Source organism: Rhinolophus sinicus, chromosome 14 (assembly GCF_057876585.1).
Source record: "Rhinolophus sinicus isolate RSI-liver-muscle chromosome 14, RSI-T2T, whole genome shotgun sequence".
Taxonomy (NCBI): Eukaryota; Metazoa; Chordata; class Mammalia; order Chiroptera; family Rhinolophidae; genus Rhinolophus; species Rhinolophus sinicus.
This window is the reverse complement of record NC_142514.1, coordinates 70,588,454-70,613,072: the sequence shown is the minus strand read 5'-3', so window position 1 is coordinate 70,613,072 and position 24,619 is coordinate 70,588,454. Positions and strand designations below refer to the sequence as shown.

At 34.5% G+C, this 24,619-nt stretch overlaps 1 protein-coding gene and 1 pseudogene across 11 annotated transcripts in view; both read right to left on the bottom strand.

The window, feature by feature from the left end:
• CCDC18 (coiled-coil domain containing 18) overlaps positions 1 to 24,619 on the bottom strand; it is an 89,136-nt gene that overhangs the window by 24,469 nt on the left and 40,048 nt on the right. For 10 of the 11 annotated variants that reach the window (XM_088791330.1, XM_088791332.1, XM_088791331.1 and 7 more), the window contains 9 exons: positions 23,706 to 23,873; positions 20,279 to 20,421; positions 15,711 to 15,874; positions 15,275 to 15,488; positions 11,408 to 11,507; positions 7,285 to 7,401; positions 6,136 to 6,279; positions 4,599 to 4,802; positions 2,748 to 2,885 (listed from right to left, as the gene is read on the bottom strand). In XM_088791330.1, coding sequence (XP_088647456.1) covers positions 2,748 to 2,885; positions 4,599 to 4,802; positions 6,136 to 6,279; positions 7,285 to 7,401; positions 11,408 to 11,507; positions 15,275 to 15,488; positions 15,711 to 15,874; positions 20,279 to 20,421; positions 23,706 to 23,873 — 1,392 coding nt within the window. The remainder of the gene's footprint in view (positions 1 to 2,747; positions 2,886 to 4,598; positions 4,803 to 6,135; positions 6,280 to 7,284; positions 7,402 to 11,407; positions 11,508 to 15,274; positions 15,489 to 15,710; positions 15,875 to 20,278; positions 20,422 to 23,705; positions 23,874 to 24,619) is intronic. The other variant, XM_088791333.1, reaches the window with a different exon arrangement.
• Positions 184 to 1,215, bottom strand: LOC141572390 (archaemetzincin-2 pseudogene; annotated as a pseudogene).

Here is a 24,619-nt window from a genome sequence, read left to right as displayed (position 1 = left end):
ATCATTTTCATTAAAAAATGTATTGCAATTATTAAGTGACTTTTCTAACAATTCTGAAACCTGTATTTTAAAAAATACTTTTAAAAATTATTGATCCCTTTTCTAATTCTGTATTAATGACATATTGTCTCATTTTTATATTCAACCAATATACACCTTTAAAAATAAATCTTTGTCAATTACCAAAAAGAGAAAAACATTACTTCTTTTTTCTTTTAGCATGTAAGCATTTATTTTAATTACTCCTGTTTGGAAGTCCTTATTTTTGGAGAACAGCAATGGCATTTTGTTATCCACTCTTTCCATTGCTTAAAGGCTTCCTTAAAGGTTTTGGCAAGTTCACTTATCCTCATGACTATGTTTTAGAGTGACTCCAGAAGTGTCAGCAGATTCATCATCAATCCACCTCACCAGCACTTCGTATCTTTCTATTATGTTGAAGCCAACAGTACACTGCAACTTGGGTTCAACAGGTAGGGCAAAGGTTTCTGGGGCATTGGTCAGCTTTTCCCAAGTGGATGGAGCCTTACATCAGGCATGCAAGCCACTGGCAGTGTCGAAGTTCAAACATGTGTCCAATCTCATGGGTTATAAAGACTTACGGGATCAAAGCAGCAAAACGCAAGTCACTTCAGGAATGTAATAGTTATCAAGAATGGAATAGTCACTTGAAGATATTTTCTGCAGTTTTTCACTTTGCTTTCATAGCATGAGCTAAAAAAACACTGCCATACCTGGCAAAACTGAATATTCCATACCATCTGACAAAGAGGCCTATCCAAAGACAAAATTCCAGGAGTCTCTTGGTTACAGATCAATCATTGCTATTCCCATATCATGGAAGGCATCTTTAGAATTCTGCTTTTGTAAGAACTTCAGGATATGCCCTGCATGAATTTGTAGGTCTGTGAGATATCATTGACTTTAAAGAAACACCTCGTTGCAGAGACACAAACTGGTTCCAGGAGTTTTACTGTCAAGCCATAGAAAAATGCTGCACAGTAGTCCTTGAACCATTTAATATATTCTTTACTGAGAATTCTGGTCTTTTTTCTAAGAGATTTAATGCATTGTATATAAAAACTGTGTTTCTCTAGAAAGGGTATGTTTCTTTAAGGATCACTGATAAACTGTTCCAAGTCTTGGGGAGCCTCTGGATGGAAGGTGATCCACTTGATCGCAGATGCAAGGAAATGGGCCCAAAGAGATCACCATGTGACTGGAAGACTTTGTTCATCAAACACTGCTCCCCAGCATCTCACGTCTCATACTGTGATACAAGTGCTGGGTTCTTTGAAATGAGACCTGTTTTTAGTGTCTGTTCAGAGAGCTGTGCTGTTTGCATAATGAGACGTCTCTTCCACTCACATCATGTTCCGATTTACTGCTTTCATTCTTCTGTTGAATGGGTCCAACAGCTATTGCACCACGAGGCTTACAAGGACATGCATGTCTAAGCCTGGCCAGAAAAGTGTTGCACCAAGTACCTTCACCCTTAACAGGCCTTGACACCACCTGTAGGGGACCCTGCACATGTGCCCATATTACATATTTTTATATCATACATATAAAAAATTAGTACCAAATATTACACGATACCAGAACCAATTTTTACAATTCACTTTATGTATTATCTGCTTATAAATAATTTCAGGTTGCTCACAAAACTAAAGGGAAAAAATTGGATAATTAAAAATAAACGTAGAATAGAGATCATATAATAAAAGTGTATGAGTAGTTGCTAGCAAACACTTGAGATGGACTAATTATTATTGATGGTCACTAAGTTGAGCAGCTAATATCAATTAAATAATTGTGCTGAATCCAACAGCATTCACATTTGTCTCTAAAGATCAAAGGTTGTAAATTCTTGGCCTGAGATTGGCTTTAGCTTGCAAGTGTGTTTTGTTTCACAGACACGTTTTCAGAGAGATCTGAATCTAAATGCATTTAAGTAAGACATAGTGACCACAAGCCTGATCAATCCTTCACAAAGATGTTACCAAATTCCCTGAAAGGTGTTTAATATAAATGTATTTGCAAGCCTTGCCAAAGAGAAAAATGCTTTATTAGAACTTCCTAAGTAATTTATTTAGGTCTTATAAATAAATTTTGGATCTCTTCCGATGTAATTTTTAAAAAGACAAGAACTTCTATTCTAATTGATAACAATACCCATTTCTATAAAGGCTCAGATATACTCATAAATAAAAAGCAAAGTATCAGGTTCTGGTGTTGCTGCTCTATCTAAATATCAGAACAAATCTTGGAAACTATAAAGAATTGCATATTCACATCACATGAAACTACTTATGTTAGTTTTTAAATCCCTTGAGTTAGTTTTGGCAAGTGCTATTTTATAACTGATGATGACGATGATGATCCATGCTCTGGTGTAAGAACTTTAATTATATTAATTCATTTAATCCTCAACACAGTTCTACGAAACAGACACATTTATTATGTCCATTTACAGAGAGATGTTAAGTTAATTGCCCAATGTCACGTAAGTGCTAAGAGATGAGTTGAGATTCATAACCAGGCTACCTGGCTCAAGATTAAAGCTCCTGGCCCCACAGCATATTAGTTCACTGGATATGAAGTAAAAGTGGTACATTTAGACGACCAGAAATAAAGACTACAATGTGTTATTCTATACTGAACATTGAAGAGCTAGACTTATACTTTTGTCCATATAGGTCCCCACTTTAGCAGGGAGTAATGGTACAAATTAAAATGGTCTTTACCTCCAGATGATAAGCTTCTTTGAGAGATTCCACTTCTGCTGACAGTTTTTTGATTTCTGCTTGCATTCTTGCTTCTAAATGAGCTTCACGTACTTTAGAAGCCCCCAATTCTTCAGCTAAATGGTTTCCATGAGCATCCTTAAAAATGACATATTAAGTAAAGGCTATATGATTTGTTTATTTGTTAACTATAGAGTGGCCAATCCAGTGCATTTATGGGAAGTACTTTAATCTTTTATAATATTATAAACACTCATATACAAAATTAACTTATTAAACGGTACACTTTAAAATCTAGACATTTAAAAGACTAGTACTAATGGAAGAGTATTGACATATTGTTTGTTATCATAGGTTCAATACCAATGCTTTCTGTAAAACTAATAACCACAGCATGCTGAACTTTGGCAGATAGGTAATAGTCTACTCTTAGGCATGTCCATGCAATTTTGTTTACCAGATGTGCTGTTTATCAAGTCAGTTGTGTATTTATCCAAACCTATTTATGTTAGCTGTGCTTGTTACTGTAATTACATAATTTTATTAAACATTATGAACACTGATGAAGAATGAATGCAACAGTTTTTATATGAAAACTAAGTTACATGCTTTGAAACCACTCAATGAGTGAATCACAAACATTTGCTCCCCAAGTAGAAGCAGTCAAAATAGTTGTAAAACATTGTGGGAAGCCCCAGAAAAAAATATAAGAGATGCTATTCTCTGATTTACAAATGTCTTTTAATTCTTCTTTCACTTTAAAGAAACCAATATTGGAATTACAGATGATTGAATATGAGTATGTATGGTTTATGCAAGAAAGACTAGGTGGAATTCTAATCAAATGACCCTACCCATACACAAAGAACCAAGATTTGGTTCCACATTAAAAGATTAACATATGAATGTATATTTAGAGTTTTGGGCTGACATAGAATATTTTTTAATATCATTTTAAATAATTCCCACATTCACTCACTTTTTTGATTGAGCTTATCATATGAAATCAATCACACTGTACTTAGATACCACTGATAAGGACAAAAGTAGATAGCTTCCCTTCTGTTAGACTCCCAAATGCCTGACATATTTTAATAAAAATGTTCTTTATTGATCTAACCATCCAGAAATGTGAACAAAAACATTGTCAGGTTAACTAAAATTAAGCATAAGAATATTTAACTTAATTCCTATTCTGAATTAGTAACCATTATAGAAAGCAAAAAATCATAAGAACTTTCTAGAACACCAATAAATATACTTTTTTCAAAGTCTAAGTAATTAACCCATGTGTACCAATCTAAATATGTTTAAGCCAAGTTGTTAACCTTCTACCAATTACTGGGGAAATCAAATTTATGAGTGTTCTTGCTTCTTAAAAGCACTATTCTTCCCCAAGTGTTCTGGACTACAGGTTTCATAGTAGTTATACATTTAAATAATCAGTTTTCACTTATAAGAGTGGCTACAAATATAAAAACTTTTACTCAAAAAACATTTATTAGCTTTATTTTTTCTTTAAGTGATAACTTAAACTCACTTGAAAGTTTAAAAGTGCTTTATAACTCAATTAACTGACAGCTAATTAGGTTGGCCAAAACTCAGTTCTGAGGAACTTCCTAGTTACATTAGAAAGCTATGCTAAATATAACACTTTTTTTTTCTTTTTAAATAACATAACACAAAATTTACCACTTTGACCAATTTTAAGTGTACACTTTGGTGGTATTAAGTACATTCACATTGTTGTGCAACGCTAACTTTAGTAAGGACTGTATTCAACAGTTCAAAAAAGTGAACAGTAAAATTAAGATTTTTCAATTAGGTAAATTTATTTAAAATACAAATTACCTTCTCTTTAGAGAGTTGCTTTATTTCCTCCAGTTCACTTGAGAGCCTTTCTATTTCTCTCTGTGCTTGGACTTGTTGACGATGAGCCTCCAACAGTTCTGCGTGACAGTTCTGCATCTGCTCTCGGGTTAGCCTCAATTCTTGCTCCAAATCTATGGCCTCCTTATACTGAGTTGCAATATACTGTTCCTGCTCTTTCATAACCTGAAATACACAAGATACTTGCTGGCTTCAAAATGAAATGATACAGATAACCTATTTCTTATTTTGATTTCTCTTTTAATAAGTGACTTTCCCCTTCTCAACTAAATCTCTGTAAAATTTAACATAACAATGAATCTCACCCACAGTGAAACTGATATTCAGAAAGTTTGTTTCTTTTTTAATGACAAGAAAACGACTAAAGTTTTGTAATAAATCTGCAACTCACTGGTATATTTTGCATGACTTTAATATGCAAACTGTATAATCCTTTACCATGAATGTAACAAGACAAAATATAGTATAAAGAGAAAAAACAACTTAATATTTGATTATCCATATCAAAGATGGAGAATATATTGGCATGAACAATCAAAACCCAACATTAATCCACACAGCTGGATTAAGCTCATGACTTATTCTCTGTGAAAGTAAAATCTGTCACTGGGATTGCTACTCTCTCTGAAATATTTTGACAATACTCAGTTAAATCCCTCATAAAGTATTGTTTCTTAGAGGAAAAAAAAATCAGTGAAAAGTAAGTTAGTTCTAAATTTGCTTGGTAAGTTAACTTAGGTGGTAGGTAATGACACTTGATTTTAGGACTAATAAGAAGAAACCAGTACAAATTACTAGGACTCTGATTTCTGGAATGGGAGCCCAGGGTTCAACTCTGTTTTATCATAATATAAACCTGATATAAATATTTTTACCCATCCTTGTTAGTGAACATAAAGTGATAGGGTCAGTAATCATTTTTACCCCCACTAGGGCCCAAACTTATTCTCAGAGACCCTGTTTGATTTATGTACAGAATAATTAAACTAATATTTATGCTTACTATGTGGTATGTACTAATCTAGGTGTTGACACAAGTGTGAACAAAGGAGATAAAATGGCCACCTTTATGGGGTTTATATTCTACTGGAGGAGACGGATAATCAAATGGTTAGTCAAATACAATAAAGAGTTATATACAAAGCTTTAAAGTTCAGTACTGTATTTAAAAATAAGAGAAAGTTACATCTATGAAAGCTCTTACTAGAAACAGTATCAGTTTTTAAAAATGCAGTGGGTGGAATTGGTTCACTACTCAACACACATGCAAACTGATGACACAAAGTCATCAAACATCATCTGGCAACTCATTAGAACATCAGAATAAAATATTTAATTAGATCAAAGAAACTGATAGGTATCTGGCTCAAACAATTACCTTCAAAATACTTACTGTACAGTTTCTGTATATTAAAAATAAACCAGTTTAAAACATAAAGATTGATGTCACTCTTCAGACAATACTACTTGTTCCTTAGGAGGAAAATAATTTGCTTACACTTTCCATTTCTTTCATCTTTTGTTGTGTTCGTTCAGTTTCTTTTTTCAGTTGACTAATCTCCTGTTCATTTTGTAGTGTTAAAAACTCTTTTTCTCGAAGCTGTTCTTTGGCATTTTGCAATTTTTCATTCAAATTTTCTATCTGAATTTTAAACAGAATATTAATATAACTAAGGAAAAATAATTCTTTAATTATAACTGCAATCCAAGTAAATCAAGCTTTAAACATGTATATCTAAAAATAGCAAAATACAAAAATGTGTTTTTAAGACAACCATAACTTAGGCATAAACATCAGAATTCTTGCACTTAATAAGATGCTTATATGTATACCTAAAATATGCTAAAAGAGATGAAAGCCTCAATTATATTTGTATAAGAAAGGAAAATTAGGTTACAATAAAACAACAAATGTTACATTGGCCTTACAAATAATTTTATAGGTAATATGTGCATGAGATAAAAAATATACTGAAAAAGTCCTCATCGCACTGTGTTCCTTCCTTAGAGGCAACCACAGTATACAGAATTACTTGCAAATCCTTCCAGAGATATTTCAGACATGCATACGTTATAAGTATGTGGATACATCGATATAAGAAAAACTATATTCAAAATACCATTAAGAAGGTAGTCACCAGGTTCTAGGAAGTGGGGGAAATGGTGAAATGCTGGTAAAAGTGTACAAAGTTTCAGTTTTGCAGGATGAGTAAGTTCTGGAGAGCTAATGTATAGCTCTGTAACTACAGTTACTAATACTGCATTGTATACTTAAAATTTGGTAAGAGAATAGTCTTAAGTGTTCTCACCAAAACCAAAACAAACAAACAAAAAACCTAAGGGAGGTGAAGATATGTTAATTAGCTTGATTGTGGTAATTATTTCACAATATGTATGTATATCAAAACATCACATTGCACACCTTAAATATATGCAATTTTTATTTTCCATTATGCCTCAATAGAGTTGAGGGAAAATACTAAGAGGAGAAAAAGGAATATAAAGTAGCATGTACAAGATGATTAAAATTATGAAGTATTTTTATTGTATGCATTCTATGAAAAAGCTATGTTATGTGAACAATGGATGCTTACAGTTTAGTAATTTTTTATAAACAATTTAAAATATACCATTTTTCATGATTTACCTGTTTGTTGCATTCTTTAAGTTCTAATTCTGATTTCTCCAGAGTACCCTCTAATTTAATTATTTTCTGTTCCATTTCTCCCCTGTGCTCACGAATAGTCATATCCAAATGTGTAACCTAAATACAAAAGTAACATTAAACTGCTGTTCAATTTTATTCTAATGTGGAAAATTGTGTGCTTGGAATGTGTTTTAGAATGATTTATTGTGGGTATAACTGAAACAAACTCATCTCAAGTAAATTATTAAAAAGAATGAGAAAAATAATCATTGCTTACTAATTTTGGATCCTGAGCCCTATATCGCGGATGCCAAAAATATGTATATACATGACTTGTATTCATCTTTTGTTATCAATATATACTGAGTGTTACAATTTTAATAGTTTTTTTCTTTCTTAAAATGTGTATACATTTTTTTGGCACCCTCTATATATATTATAGAAACTTAAAAAACATGATTATGTTCATGAATGAGAAATAAAATGATTCAGACTTCACTTCATTTTATGATAGATAAAAGCTGCTAAATACAATACAACTTAAGAAAAATTGTGAAATGAAGCAAAAGCAGTACTTGGAGGAAAATTTACAGCACTGAAGACAAACATTAAAAAAAGAAGAAATGAAAAAAAAGAAGAAGAAATATCTAAAATCAATCATCTAAACTACCTTAGGAAACTAGAAAAAGAGGAACAAATTAAATCCAAAGTAAGCATAAGGAAAGAAATAATAATTACGGTACAAATCAATGAAATGAAAATTAGGAAATCAATAGAGAAAATCAATAAAATCAAAAGTTGTTTCTTTGAAAAGATCAATAAAATCAATAAATCTCTACCCAGCTAACTAAAAAAAAAGACACAAATTACTAAGAGCAGAAATGAAAAAGGAGACATTACTACAAATCTCATGGACATTAAAAGAATAATATAGGAATATTATGAAAAACTCTCTGTTCATGAATTTAATAAAACTACATGAAGTGGACCAATTACTTGAAAGCCACAATCTGCCAAAACTCAGAAAAAAGAGACAATCTGAATAAGCCTATATCTATTAAAGGTATTGAATCATCGATTAATAACTTTCCAAAACAGAAAGCACCAGGCCCAGATGGGTTCATTGGTGAATTCTACCAAATATTTAAGGAAGAAATTATACCAATTTTCTACAATCTCATTCATAAGGTAGAAGCAGAGGAAATACTTCCTAACTCATTCTGTGAGGCCACAATTACTGTAATGCCAAAACAAGACAAAGACATACCTAAGCAAAAATGCTTAGGTATAAATCTAACAAAATACATACAAGATCTATATAAGGAAAACTATAAAACTCCAATGAAAGAAATCAAAGAATTAAGTAAATGGAGAAAGAGTCAATGTTCATGGATATTCCAATCAAAATCCTAGCAAGTTATTTTATGGATATCGACAAATTGATTCTAAAGTTTATATGGAGACCAAGAATAGCCAAGACAATATTGAAAGAGAAGAACAAAGTTGGAGGAGTGACATTACCTGACTTCAACTCTAACTACTATAAAGTTACACTAATCAAGACAGTGTGGTCCTAGTAAAAGAAAAGGTGAATAGATCAGTAGAACAGAACAGAGAGCCCAGAAACAAACCTACATAAATATAGTTAACTGATCTTTGACAAAGGAGCAAAGGCAATACAATGAAGAAAAGATAGTCTTTTCAAGAAGTGGTGCTGGAATAACTGGACATTCACAGAAAAAAAAAAGAATCTAGACATAAACATTACACCCTTCATAAAAATCAACACAAAATGGATCACAGGCCTAAATGTATAACACAAAACTATAAAACTCCTAAAAGATAACATAAAAGAAAACCTAGATGACCTTGGGTGTGTCAATGACTTATTAGCTTTAATACCAAAGACACAATCCATGAAAGAAATAATTGATGAGCTGGACTTGATTAAAATTAAAAACTTTTACTCTGTGAAAACTAATATCAAAAGAATGAGAAGAAAAGCCACACAATGAGAGAAAATATTTGCAAAAAAACAAATCTGATAAAGGACTGGTACCCAAAATATACAAAGAACCCTTAAAACTCAATAGTAAAATTATAAACAACCCAATTAAAATATTGGCCAAAGATCTTAACAGACACATTACCAAAGAAGGTAAAGTGGCAAATAGGCATAGGAAATGATGCTCCACATCATGTATCCCCAGGGAAATACAAATTAAAACAAGGAGATGATACTACACACCTATTAGAATGGCCAAAATCCGAAACACTGATAACAGTGAATGCTAGCCAGGATGTGCTGCAACATGATCTCTCATTTCTTGCTGGTGGAAATGCAAAATGATACAGCCACTTTGGAAGACACTTTGGAAGTGTCTTATAACATTAAACATACTCTTGGGCCGGCCCGGTGGCTCAGGCGGTTAGAGCTCCATGCTCCTAACTCCGAAGGCTGCCGGTTTGATTCCCACATGGGCCAGTGGGCTCTCAACCACAAGGCTGCCGGTTCAACTCCTCGAGTCCCGCAAGGGATGGTGGGCTCTGCCCCCTGCAACTAAGATTGAACATGGCACCTTGAGCTGAGCTGCCTCCAGAATGGCTCAGTTGGTTGGCGCGTGGGCTCTCAACCACAAGGTTGCCAGTTCGATTCCTTGACTCCCGCAAGGGATGGTGGGCAGCGCCCCCTGCAACTGAAAATTGAACATGGCACCTTGAGCTGAGCTGCCGCTGAGCTCCCGGATGGCTCAGTTGGTTGGAGCGCGTCCTCTCAACCACAAGGTTGCCGGTTCGACTCCCGAAAGGGATGGTGGGCTGTGCCCCCTGCAACTAGAAAATGGTAACTGGACCTGGAGCTGAGCTGTGCCCTCCACAACTAAGACTGAAAGGACAACAACTTGAAGCTGAACGGCACCCTCCACAACTAAGATTGAAAGGACAACAACTTGACTTGGAAAAAAAAAAAAGGTCTGGAAGTACACACTGTTCCCCAATAAAGTCCTGTTCCCCTTCCCCAATAAAATCTTAAAAAAATATATATATATTCATTACCAAAAAAATTAATCATACTCTTACCATATGATCCAGCAATCACACTCCTTGGTATTAACCCAAAGGAAATGAAAACATATGTCTACACAGAAAGCTGCACATGAATGTTATAGCAGCTTCATGCATAATTGTCAAAACTTGGAAGTAACCAAAATGTTCTTCAATGGGTGAACAAATAAGCTGTAGTAGATCCAGACAATGGAATATTATTCAGTGCTAGAAGGAAATGAGCCATCAAGGTATGAAAAGACATGAGGGAACCTTAAAAGCATGTTACTAAATGAAGAAAAACAATCTGAAAAGGCTACATACTATATAACTCAAATGATGTATATGATATTCTGGAAAAGGCAAAATTATGAAGATAATAAAAAGATCAGTGGTTACCAGAGTTGCGGGAAGAGAGAGAGTGATGAATAAGCAGAGCACACAGGATTTTTAGTGCCATGAAAATACTGAATGAAAAGGTGGATACAGGTCATTATACATTCGTCCAAACACACAGAATGTAAAACACCAAGAGTAAACTATAATGTAAACTCTGGACTTTGGGTGATTCTGATCTATCAATGTAGGTTCACAATAGTATCAAATGTACCACCTCTGGTGGAGAATGTTGATAAAGGGGGAGGCTACGCATTTGTGGGGGCAGAGGGTATATAGGGAATCTCTGGACCTTCTGCTCAATCTTGCTGTGAACCTAAAACTGGTCTGAAAAATAAAGTCTTCAAAAAAGATGCTGGTAAATATTACCTTCTGAATATTTTGGCTCCTCCAACAAACACTAGCTGAGCAAGTAACTCCTTTAATCCCATTTTCTTCTGATATACAGTAATATAAGAGAGCAAAAGGTTCAGATACTAAATTAACCTCCATTCTCAAAAATCCACTTGCTATAAAAATGGCAAGATAAAGAAAAACTATCTATTCCTAATTCTTAAAATATTTATGTGCACAAAAACTAAACATGCTATAAACATGTCCATTTTACCCAAAAGCGGAGACCTCTGAAACACTGTGATTGTATTTTAACAGAAAATTTCATTAAAATATAATTAAGAAAACCAACTTGAGCTGCTCTTTGCTTTAGCTCCCAATTTCTCTCCTTAAGTGCCTGATCCATTTCAAGAAGTTCTTGCTTTTTGTCTTCAATCTCCATCTTGCATTCTCTGAAATGTATCAAAGGAAAAAGATCAAAGCAAGTATTAGGAATATTGTAATTTTAAAAAATTAAGTTAACCAGGTTACCTTTTCTTTAAGTTAATAGTGATAGGATACATAAAATTATTTCAGATTGAAAGGGCTCATGTTCAAGTAATAATGTGCAAGAAAAATGATTGATATTAATACAATTACTTTAATAGAGTATTCTAAAAAGGCAAAAGTTGGGGTTGCGTGTTTTGGCAAAAAAAAAAAAAAAAAGGCAAAAGTTAACTCAAACTCTACTACTGTACACAAATTAAGCTAAATGTTAAAGCACTCCCAGGGTGTAAGATTGAACCAGAGTAAGAATTAAAAAAAAAAAATATCCATGGGGTGGCTGGTTAGCTCAGCTGGTTAGAGTGTGGTGCTGATAACACCAAGGTTGCCAGTTCGAGCCCCGCATGGCCACTGTGAGCCGTGCCCTCCTTAAAAAAAAATGAAATAAAATAAAATAAAAAATATATATATATATATATATATACATATCACATATATATACATATATATGATATATACCTCCATATTTTTTCATCTATAGATCAGAGAGCATTTGAAAGTCTTTTCTATATAACAGCTGTGAGTTTATTACAATTGAATGAGGCATTTATCTCATGGTTGATATCCCTGATGTCCACAGCTCAGAAAACGACCACTGTATTTCTCATGGGAATTTTATTCAAAATGATGTCATACATACAGTGAAGTAATGGCGTATACTATAGAAATATTTTTATAAATATATTTTATACATATATTTTATAAACATATTTTCTTATAAATTCTCATCTTCCAAAACACCTAACTAATGTATAATTTTACATTATAAAAATGCTCAGTACTAACACAATTTTAAGATTTTTACCACTCTGAAGGCTGTGATCAGAGAATTTTAATTTGGAACTCTACATTCTAATATGACAAAGTCTGAAAATGTTGATCTTGAAAATCTTCATATGATGTTTCCAGTCTTAAATATGAAACAATATTGAATAAAGGTACCGATTTTAAAAAGCAGATTCTGAATTTGTTTATGATCTCCTAAAAGTCAAGACTTATAAAATATAAGGCTAAACTAATATTCTAAAAGTAATGTGAAATGAATTCTAAAGAAAACTCTAACGCTATCTATGCAAACAACTGAGCTTCCAAAATTGAGCTATTAGCTAGAATTTAAGATTTCAGTTTTACTTCTTTCATCTATTCACCCACTTAACCATTTAGCAAATATTTATTGGATGCTTCCTATATGTCAGAGTTCTAGGTACTGTGGATTTAATAGTCAACAAGACAGATGTTCTTCATCACACGTGGAGCTTACCTTCTTGGATCCAGAGGAGAAGATGGACTATAAATAATAAACAACTCAACAAGAAAAATCTGATAATATAAAGTACTATGTTAGAGCATTACATAGTAATGAAATAGTGACTGGGTGGCTGCTTTAGAATAGACAGTCGGGGAAGGGCCCTCTGAGGTAATGTGAAGGGCAAGAAGCTGGCCATACAACCATTACTTCAGGCCAAAGAAAGAGCTATAGCAAAGATCAAAGATGGGAAAAAACTTGGTAATTTTTGAGGACAACACAAAGGCCAGAGCAAGGAGGACAATATGAAATGATGCTAGAGAATTAGGCAGGAACCTTGCCATGTAGGGCTTTATATTCCAGGATAAGGAACATAGATTTTTTAAAAATAGTGGTAAAATACATATAACATAAGATATACCATCTTAACCACTTTAAAGTATACAATCAGTGGCATTAAGTACATCTACAATGTTGTGTTATCATCGTCACTATTTCCAATACTTTTTCATCACTTCAAAAGAAAACCCATCCCATTTTCTATTCTTCCTCACCCTAGTTCCTGGCAATCACTAATCTGCCTTCTATCTCTATGGATTTGTTAATTCTGGATAGTTCATATAAATGGAATTGTGCAACATGTCTCTGGTTTCTTTCATTCAGCAGAATGTTTTCAAGGTTCATCCATGTTGTAGCATGTATCAGTACTTTCTTTTCGTGGCTGTATAACATTCCTTGTATGGATACACCATATTGTGTTTATCCATTCAACTACTGATGGACATTTGGCTTGTTTAACATAGTGGCTATTGTGAACACAGCCTCTATGAATATATGTGCACAATTTTTGTTTGAAAACCTATTTTCAATTATTTTAGGTACATACCTAGGAGTGGAATTCCTGAGTTATATGGTAATTCTATGTTTAACCTGTTGTGGTTAAAGTTTTCTGCACAGCAGCTATACCATTTTAGTTTTCTACCTGCTATGTATGAGGGTTCCAGTTCCCCCATACACTTGCTAACAATTATTATTCTCTGGAGGGGGTGTGTGGGTGGGGGCAACAGTTGATTGTTTCTTTTTATTATGACCATTCTAGTGGATGTGAAGTGGTATCTCATTGTGGTTTTGATCTACATTTTCCAAGGAGCTTGGGTTTTATTCTGAATCTTTTGGGAAGCCATTAGAAGTAGCAGAGCAATATGACCTGATTGATGTTTTAAATCACAAACTTAAATCCATTCTGGATTGTGGGGAGGGTCAATACTTTAAGCTGGGAGACCAGTTGGAAAGTCACAGCAATTGACCAGGTGAGAGATGATGATGGTGTTAATAGAAAAGAGGCCAAGAAATCAATGGATTTCAGAATATGTTTTGGAAATAAAGTTGACATGACTTGCTAACAGACTGAATGGAAAAGGGAGGAAAAGAGATAAAATAATCACAGATAATAAACAGATTTCGGGTTTGAGCTATTGTATGATAATGAGAGGGAGGGCAGGAAAAAAAAAAGAGTTCTGTTTTGGCCAAGCTGAAGAAGCCGCTTAAAAACATCTAAGTGGAGATAACAAGTAGGTCATTATATATTTGAGCCTGGAGTTTGGGGAACAGATCATTACTGCAGATATGGGTTTGAAAGTCGAAGATACAGTATTTAAAGCTACATGAAATTTACTAAATGAGTTTGTGGGTAGAAAAAAGGGAGCCCTACACTGAATCATGAGATACATCTGGGTCATCTTGCTGCTCTCTATTCTGTTCTTTCATTCCACATTTCACATCCTGGTTTGTAATTCTGTTTTCCTTTTTGGAATCTATTTCCTACACTTTGGCTCTGGTCTGGCTCTCCACCCCCACTTACCGTAATGTGTGCTAGAACAGCTTTTTATGCTAGCTGATAATCTAAGAACCAGGATTTTAGCGCTGAATAGATTTGTGTTTAATTCCCTTCTCTGGACCCTCTATCTGACTTTGGGCATTCTACTTCACTTTCTCAAGCCTCAGTTTTCTCAGTATAAAAAGGTGAAAATATGTATCTGATAGGTTTGTTGTAAAGAACTAAGATCATATATGAAGTCCCTGGCATAATCCTGGCACAAAATAAGGGCTTAATACAAAGAACAATATTGTAATTATTAATATTATTTTGCTATTAACCACTGCTGTAGGCTGATCCGATCATTTTTTCCCCACTACAGAATACAGGAGTGGGCCAGTGTAAAATGGTCCAAAGACCAAGGATGAAACCTTAGCCAATAGCAACTGCTGAATTAGATAGATGGAGCTAGGGACAGGTTGACCAGGAAGAGCCTCAGTGAGAAGTTTGGACATCTAGAATTCAACAACAAACTTTACTGTATGACCCAAGGATTCCGAATAATAAAAGTGAATCACCTGAATTGTGATAGCATTTCTTAGTATTTAACTCACCTAAGTTCAGCTGTGAGATCCTTTATAGTAGTATATTTTTCCTCTAATGATAATTGAGCCTTCTGCAGTACATCTCTCAATTCCTGGAGTTGTCTTAATGTACTTTTTAATTCTCCATGAGCATTCTGTAGTTCAGTGTCTAGTACTTCCTGTTTCTGCAAGGCTTCTGTTAGTTCAGTTTCAGTGTGGTGCTGTAATTTTTCTAACTCCTTCGCTGTTAAGAGAAGAGAATTATTTTAAAAGTACATATAAAACATTTATTATTAAGAACTTTGTAAATAATTATAATTAAGAATATTCAATTTTATTCATCTACCAGAGGCAAAATAGTGACACTCATTGTCCCTTCCAACCCCACCATCCCAAATTCTTACTTTAGTCCACTTCTTTAAATATAAACAAGCAGGCAGCTAAGCTCAGCTAACCTCCTGCTTACCAGCATTTGTTTTCTTATCTAGTTCTGTCCTTGTCTGTTCTAAGATCATGTCTAACTGAGAGAGATGTATTGCTTTATTTTCTCCATCTCGTTTTAGGTGCATTATTTCTTTTTCCATTTTAGACAGCTCTTCTTTGTATTGATCCATCTCAAGTTTTACTTGCCTAATTAAAAACAAAAAATAAAATAAAATGATAATCTGGAAACTTAAAAACCAACTGACTTATCTCTGACCAAACAAAGACTTCAAGTTATATGAGGACAAATATCAGCAAAATGTCTAGTCAGAATCTTAAGTCACCTATTATACTGTTGAAAATGCTCCAACCAAAAGACTGTTACTCTGCACCAATTAATTACACACCACTAAATACAACTGTATTACCTAGTAATATTTAGCAGTGCTAGCATTCTTTTCAATCTAACGACAGTTAACTTTTATAAAGCTTTATATGGAGAGAGAACATCCACAGATAGGTACCTCATTCTTATTAATTTCTATTATCTGCAACACGGAAAATAAATAAGCCAGGCAATCAAAATATTCATCATAAAGACCATACAAGCACTACTTATAGGAGACCCAAGTCAGTCATTTTTACTCAGGCGTTTGTTATTAATGCTACCTTTTTAGCTTTAAAAGGGACTAGAGATTCTTAGACTAGTGCTTGCTTTACAGATGAGGAAACTGGAAGGTTAAGTGAATTGTCTAGGATAATATAAACAGTTATTAACAGTGAGAGGGCTTATTCCAATCAGGAAGCTTCGCTACCTAAAGGCTAATCAACACAGTGAAAGGAAGTTTTAAGTCCATTTGCTGGTAATTCCAAAGTGATATTCACTAATTACACAATTGCTAATGTCATCCAGAACCGTGGGCAGAGCTACTATTCTTTTACATAACCAATTTTGTTGTTGTTGCTCTTTTGGTCTTTGACATTTCATAAACTGAGTTTGCAAGTAGAAGCATTTCTTTGCTAAAGGCAACTTAAGACGAATTTATATTTGTTCAAGAGGTTTTTTTCAATGTCCATGAGTGAAACTGAGGAAAACTTTAAAACTCCTGAGACAACATGCAAAGTTATGTATGTATCCATACCTTTTTATCATATCCTCAATATGTCCATGGCCCAACAAAGTTAAGAACTATTGGATTAGACACGTGCTAATGACCCTTTTACATGTTTAAAATCCTAGGGAAATGATTTTCAGCTTGACTAATTCTTTTCTGTTAGGGTAGACAGAAAACTTAATAAAAAAGGAATAACCAAAAGAGGCTGGCATACAGTAGTACCAAGAGGTGGCAGCTTGTCAGTAAAGGAGTTGGGGAAAATCTTTTTTTAAAAATAAAAGAACTCAAAAAGCACAACTGTCTAAAGATATTTAGTAAAAAATAAACAGAGCTCTATACTCCTCAAGGTTTCATATCTAGCACAGTATAATAACTGATGTATATAATGATAACCTCAAGACATCAGAGAAAATAAAAATGACAAGAAAATATATATTTTGGACAATTTCTATTAAAAAAGTTTTGTTTTATTTTAAAGTTTCAGTACTTGGTAAAGATAAAGTCTAGTCTTATTTATTTATGAGCAACTAGGCATTGTATCCCGATGCTACGTAAATGAGGCATTACTATAATACAATAAATATTTACGGGTTTAAAATTTTTAACTATTATATAAATAATCCAATACTAAAAATTTTCCCATAACTTCCAAAATTTTACAACGGGGCTTAAACCCACCAGTTTTTCCAGAATACTTCACCTTACTGTCACAGAGTTATTGTGGGGAATCAATAACTGTGAGGCTGGGAACAGGGCCAAAGGAAGGATTATGCAAAAGTAATACTAAACTTTTAGAACTAAAGCTGAGACTCTGTGGCTTCCTCAAATGTAAAAAAGATTTTCAAATGGCTATGGAGGCAGTCTGAGAAATGTAACAAGTGCTATATGAGCCTCAGGATTGAGAAACCAGGGTTAGGATTATTCACACGCAGTGTCATTTATACATGTAATACCAGAAGAAACTTTTAGTAGTGGTGTTAACAGAAAAAACTTGGTTTTAGAGCACATCAAATTGTGCATCTCATACCCTAACTTCTTTGAGTTTCAGCTTCCTTATTTTTAAAATTGGGATAATAAAACTCGATGTGGGTGTTTTGAAGATTGAGTTAATGCGTCTACCTAGTATACTGCCTGGCATACAGGGTGCTCGATACATTTAGTTTCCTTTCTTTATATCTGAAGATATTTTAATGTTAAAACAGATCCTAGGAGATATATAACAGATATATTATATATCAGATATATATGTAACAGATATATTTTAACTCTAATACTTTTGAGGAGAGAAAAAGTTTTGTATATTGTAGTTCCAGAACTGAAAGAAGCAATAGTGAAACAAAGAAACAGAAAACCTTGCTTCATGAAGAGATTCCTTGGAACTAGGATGCATCTTTCTTATGAAATTTAATTATCTAGTTTATAAGTTTCCTATTGGTATTTGGGACTTACTTTTCCTAGTGAATGGGCCTACTTGCCAATATCATGAAGAGTTTTTGTCTATTAGTCAAATTGTAGGGGTGAGAAAAGGAAGAAACAACTGCTTCAATTTTCTCAGTGCAACAAAAAGCAAGAATGGGGATGGGGTGTTGGAGTTTTGAAAGAAAAGGCAAAGGTGTAGAAGAGTATTCTACAAGAGTGAGTGACATTGTGATTGTCAGACAGCATTAAGGGAACACTTAAAGTATGAAATTATGAATTTAAAGCAAGATTGGTCAGTGTGGTTCTATTTTTCTCCAGCCTCTATAAAGATGGAGTAGTCTGAGTTGGAATTTTAGGCTGAGTATCACAAAGTAAGAGAGAGGTATGGGGAAGTTATGGGTATATGCAAATCAATGATTTTAATAACTAATAAGAATTTAAGCTGGGTAAAGAGAGAAGAGAGGCATCAGGGATTGATACAGTTGTGGAACTGATGGATTAGAGGTCTGGAGACCACAGATTGTTGAATTTGAGGTATTAAAAGGGAATGAGATGATAACATAGGGGTAGATACACTAATATTTAGATTATGATGAAATATTGGAGACATTATAAATGACAAGATCTAGCGTAAATCATGGCTGAGGTATGATAGAAATCATGATCATTAGAGAAGAATTTTAAAAAATGAGAGGCTAAGATGTCAGCAAGATCAGCTAGATAGATATATATTGAAATCCCCCCAAATAACGACAGAAGTGGTGTTAGAGAGCAACAGTAAGTCAGGTGGCCTGTAGGTGTCAGCAACAGTGAGGGATGGTATAATCTGATGACATGAGGTTCATGGAGTACATGACTAGTATACTACTCTACATCTTGACCCTGTGGTGTAAGAACTGTGGGGAAAAGCTTTTATTTTAGAAGGCTGCAGGGAAAGACACAATGTCCTCAGGGGAGAGTCGGATTTCTATTTCTACACCAGGAAAAAGAAGTGGAGAACATAGGGTATGTCTCTCAGGACGGATTGTGAATTTCAGAGGACACAGTGGAAGTCTTTCAAAGGGTGGAATCGAACGGGAGAACGGAAGAGAATACATGGAGAGGTTAGTATGAGAGATGACGGTTGACCTGGAAATCTTAGCTCCTTGTGGTGTTTCGCATAAGCAAGGATACAGTTATACTGTGATTAATCTTTGAGGAATTAAGGTATACACTAGTGTTGAGGCTGTGTTGTGGATAGAGACCTGTCAATGGAAGAAAGAAGGTCTGAAGAATCCGAAGAACTGTGATCTTAGTCTTACATAGGACACCCTCTTGACCCTGTTGAGAAAGTTGAGGACATCTGGGGAAACAAGTTGCTACTCAAAGCAAAAGGCTCTATCTTTACTCTGGTCAGTGGGGGAAAAGGAGCCTGGGGACATGTGGTTTTAGTTCAAGTGCATAAATTAACTCCTGACTCCTACTGGTAGAATGGTGGGCTAATTATGAGTATATTATTATGCCAATTTTTGTTGACAAAGTAGAAGAGGTCTGGGGAAGCTGTGTATAGCTTTCAGCTCATGTGTCCCTTTCTTGACTAATTAAAAAGGGACACATGAACTGAAAACTACAAATCAGAATCTTTAGAGGTGAGACCCAGGCACCAGTACTTTTTAAAGTTCCCTGGGTGATTTTAATGTTCAGTCAAGGTTTAGTCAAGGTTAAGAACCACTGCTTTATTCTGTTAAGTTATTCCCTCTCATAAATAATTAGACCCAATTTCTATAAATGACTACATCTTTGTCTGAAACTTTTAATGTTATTCACAATTTAATTTACTACAACTGAGTGCCTATGAGGTATTATGCTAATTGTTGTGAGAGAACCCTTAAAATAAACCAGATATTATCTTGGCCTTAAGGAACTTATATTAGGAAGGTTAAGAGGGAGGTATAAACAAAACATTATAGGAACACAGACCGTAGTAGAGAAATTAATTCCTTAAGCAAAAGCTTCACTGAACATTATCTGATATTGAAACTCAGGTACTACTGACGTTTAAACAGAAAGATAATAAACACTAACATATTCATTTTACCTGGCAGTGCCAGTAAGCTCAATAACTTTCTGCCTTTTCAAATCTGCTTCATGTGCGGCTGCTTCACATTTCTCCTCCATTTTTCTCAATTTTTCAGCTGAATTTTCCCTTTGTTTTTGAAGCTCTTGTTCCAGTTTTGATACCTTGTAAAGTTTTCAGTAAGTATTTTAAATTCAGTCACAGCTCAATATTCTTCAGAAAAAAATATTTATGTAAGTTTGTAGCCTAGCCTACCATTCAGTTTCAAGATGTATGACAAAAATCAGTGTACAGACCAGGAAGTACAGCAAGTCCTCGAAAAACGCCATTTCATTCAATGCTGTTTCTAGGGTTTCCAGGAGGGAATTCCCGCCTGTTCTCAGGAATTTTTTTCGCTTTTCTGGTTCCAAATCCCAAGATATAAACTGTTTTCTGTTCTCCACGATGAATTGTTTCCACAAAGTGACGGCCGATACTACCAGCCACCTGGGTTCAAGGAGTCGATTTTCCCGGTTTCCCGACCAACTTTTCTCGGGATTCGGGAACGGGAAAGTGAAAAAATTCCTGAGAACGGGTGGGAATTCCCGCCTGGAAACCCTAGGTGTTTATTGTAACATCGATGAGGTACATAGGAACCTAACTTTTGATTACATCGATTAGCCTGTGGCAAAATTGATTTCATTACACATCATTTCACTTTAGTGTCACAGAACTTATTGAAGATGTTAAGTGAGGACTTACTGTAATGTTTTGAAATATAAAAGCAAAACAATTTTTAATAATAAAGACATTTCATTCATACACATATTTATATAAGGGGCCACATCATAACACTAATCTAGGATTTATAAGAATTGAACAGTTAGCTCAGTTGGTTAGAGCGTGGTACTAATAACACCAAGGTTGCCAGTTTGATCCCACCTGGACCACTGTGAGCTGCGCTCTCCTTAAAAAAAAAAAAGAATTGAATAAAATAATGGTAAATGTTCCCCTATTCATTATTTCCATTTGAAATGTTCTTTCTTCTCTTGTCAAACTATATTCCTTTCCGTCTTCACAAATTGCTCATTCAGTGAAGGATTTCTAGATTCATCTGCCCTCAAACATTACAACTTGCATTTGCTAAAACCTAACCTGCATGTTCTCCTATTTATTCTTCCTTCTGTTTTACTACCATGAAGGAGGTATTCTTCCTCCTGTACAAGTCAAATTGCTTCATAGGTATTCTGGATTCAATTGCTATCCACTTTCTCAGGAACCTCATACAATTGACTACTCTCTGCTGTATCTTCAATCTCTCTTCTGGTTTCTTTTATTAGCATTTAAGCACGTTCAAGATCTTCCCATCGTAAAAAATTTTCCTTTATACTCTACTTCCCTCCAACTACTTTTCGTCCCTCCCCTCCATAGCCCAACTTCTGAGAGTTTCTATGCTTGTATCATTTTCTCACTTCTCATTCATTCCTCAACCCGAAGCAATCTGGTCATTCAACAGAAAGTGCTCTGTCATCAATGACCTCCATGTTGCCAATTCCAATGGATACTTCTCAACCCTCAATTTACTTGACATTGATTGCAGTAGCCAATGACACCAACTATCATTTCTTACTTCATGAAATACCTACTTGGCTTCCATACACCACATCCCTCAGAGATCTGTCCAAGTCAATCTTCTCACCCCTCATTCTATACTCTCCCTAGTTAATCTCAGCCATTCTGTGTTTTCAAAGAACATTTATTTACATGACTGAGCTCTCAAAGTTAACCTCTGGATAATAACTTTAATATCCTCTTTGCACTTCTAAAACCTCCCACCGAGGAACTAAATACAGATTGTAAATCATTAATATCCACACCCCCAACTCAAGTTCCAAGAATAAAATTAAAATAGTACCCGGGAAGGGAGGGTTTGACACCTTGCTCCCTGGCATATGTCATAATTTGGCTCAAATAAACTCTTATGAAAATTCAAAATAAAAAATAGTACCCAGGGATGAAGGGAAGGGAACCATGAAAAATCTACCCACTCTGTGCTTAATTAGCACCCTCATAAGCAGAAAAAAAATCTAAAAATGAGTAATAATCTGAAAGAATCCAGGACAAGATCTATGCATAGTGGAACAGGAATGAAAGCTAGAAAAATACCTACTAAAAATTTTACTCCAAATACTGAAGAAATTTTTAGATATAAACTCCTTTAGACCCTCAAAGAAGTTAAAGATAGAACACAAACATCTCTTAAAATAAATGTCGTGAAGAAATACAATCATCAAATGAAAAATACAAATGAACTGGTAGACTTAGGGGGGGAAAAACAGAAGAAAACTGTAACAGCATTATAGAAATGAGAACAACTCCAGAAGGAACAAGAATTATAATCATTCCTGCAAAACCCAGAGTCAGTGACAAGAGATTTAGGAAGTGAGAATCTAACACAGATGAGATGAAGAAATGTTACAAAGGATAAAGCTGTACAGTAGGCATATCAAGCAATAGGTTTAGACTTTAACAAAAGGGATGGGGAGTGATGTCTCTAAAACAGAAAATACGTAATACCTGCCTCATATGTTTGAATGTGTTGAAAGGAGATTCTTTAGTTCCATTGGAGAGCCTCAGGATGAATTCAGAATATATAGATAAAAGGTCATATAAATGATATAAAGGTGAGGTGTTGTGAGATTACAGGGAACCATCATTTCCTGATGTATATGTTTCTATAAAGTTTGAAAAGAGTAATACAACAAAATATGTGAAATATTTGTCTGAAGAATTCAGATGAATTTGTTAATGAATGAGAGAGAAAAGATTAGATTCTAGAATAAATTTTTCTAGGACTTTTCTTTGGAATAGCAACTTATTTTTAGAAATAAATAGTACCCTTTGGGATTTTTCTTTTAGTGCATTGCTTTGGCATTTCTTTAAGGATTATCACACGTGTCCAGATCCAAAAAGAAAGGATTAGAAGGTATAATGATTTAGATAGGAATTATATTCAAATACAAGGAGAAAGGAGAGATGGAATAAAGAAGTCTAAATTATAACTAAGTTGTAGGGAATGACAAAAATGTGCCCATGGTATTAGATGGTCACATTACATAGGAATAGAACTATATCCATTTTACAATGTTAATATAGAATATTTCTTATAATATGAAATCTTTGGTGTTAAATAGCAATTTTATATCTAAAAATGTATTATCAATTGTAAAAATTTCTATTTCAGGAGTGGCCGGTTAGCTCAGTTGGTTAGAGCACAGTGCTCATAACACCAAGGTCACCGGTTCCATTCTCACATAGGCCAGTGAGCTGGGCTCTCCACGACTAGATTGAAAACAACGACTTGACTTGGAGCTGATGAGTCTTGGAAAAACACACTGTTCCTCAATAAAAATTGTTTTAAAAAATTGTATTTCATACAAATAAAATAATTTTGACCAATAACATATACCTGTTTTTCAAGTTTAGTTTGAATATCTTCTAGCTCTCCATTTCTAATTGTCTCTTGTTGTAACATTTGCTGCTGTTGCTGAAGAGTATGCTGTAGAATAACATTTTGCTCAGTGGTCTCTTGAAGACTGTGACTTTTTATCTTTAGCTCTTTCTGTAAACAATATACCTAACAAATATATACATTTCTCATTACAATGATATGTTTCAAATAAAAAGCAACAAGATGTCAAAGCCGTTTGCCTTATTAATCTCCCACACTTGTCATGTGGGATAATTGCATTTATGGCTATAGTTTATTATGTGGAAGGACAGGGTCCATTTTTCTGATAAGATGTGTTAGAAGGGCCTGCTTATAGGGTTTGCTATTGGCTTGTGTCTGGGAATGTGGGTTTTAAAACATTCCCTATGAGATGAGATTGTTTTGCCTGGCTAGCGCATTGAATCATAGCGCATTGAGTCTGGAATTTTGATACTTGTGGCTGTTCCTATGAGATCAGCCCCCCAGTAAAAAATCCTTGAGTCATAAGCAGGCTACCCTGGGCAGAAATACTGCAGACGCGTTACCACATTTCACTGCTATAGAAAGGAGCATGTTCTATATATCTCCCCAGAAGGAGGGAGAGAACATAGGAAGCCATGAATTCTCCACATCTCATCTGATGTATCTTTTCCCCCTAATGATAATAAATTATAACCATGATGGGCGGCCGGTTAGCTCAGTCAGTTAGTGTGCAGTGTTCTTAACAAGGTTGCAGGTTTGATCCCCACATGGGCCACTATGAGCTGCGCCCTCCACAACTAGATTGAAACAACTACTTGACCTGGAACTGATGATCCTGGAAAAACACACTTAAATAAATAATAGTTTAAAAAAATAAAAATTAATAAATTATAGCCATGAAAGCACTGTAT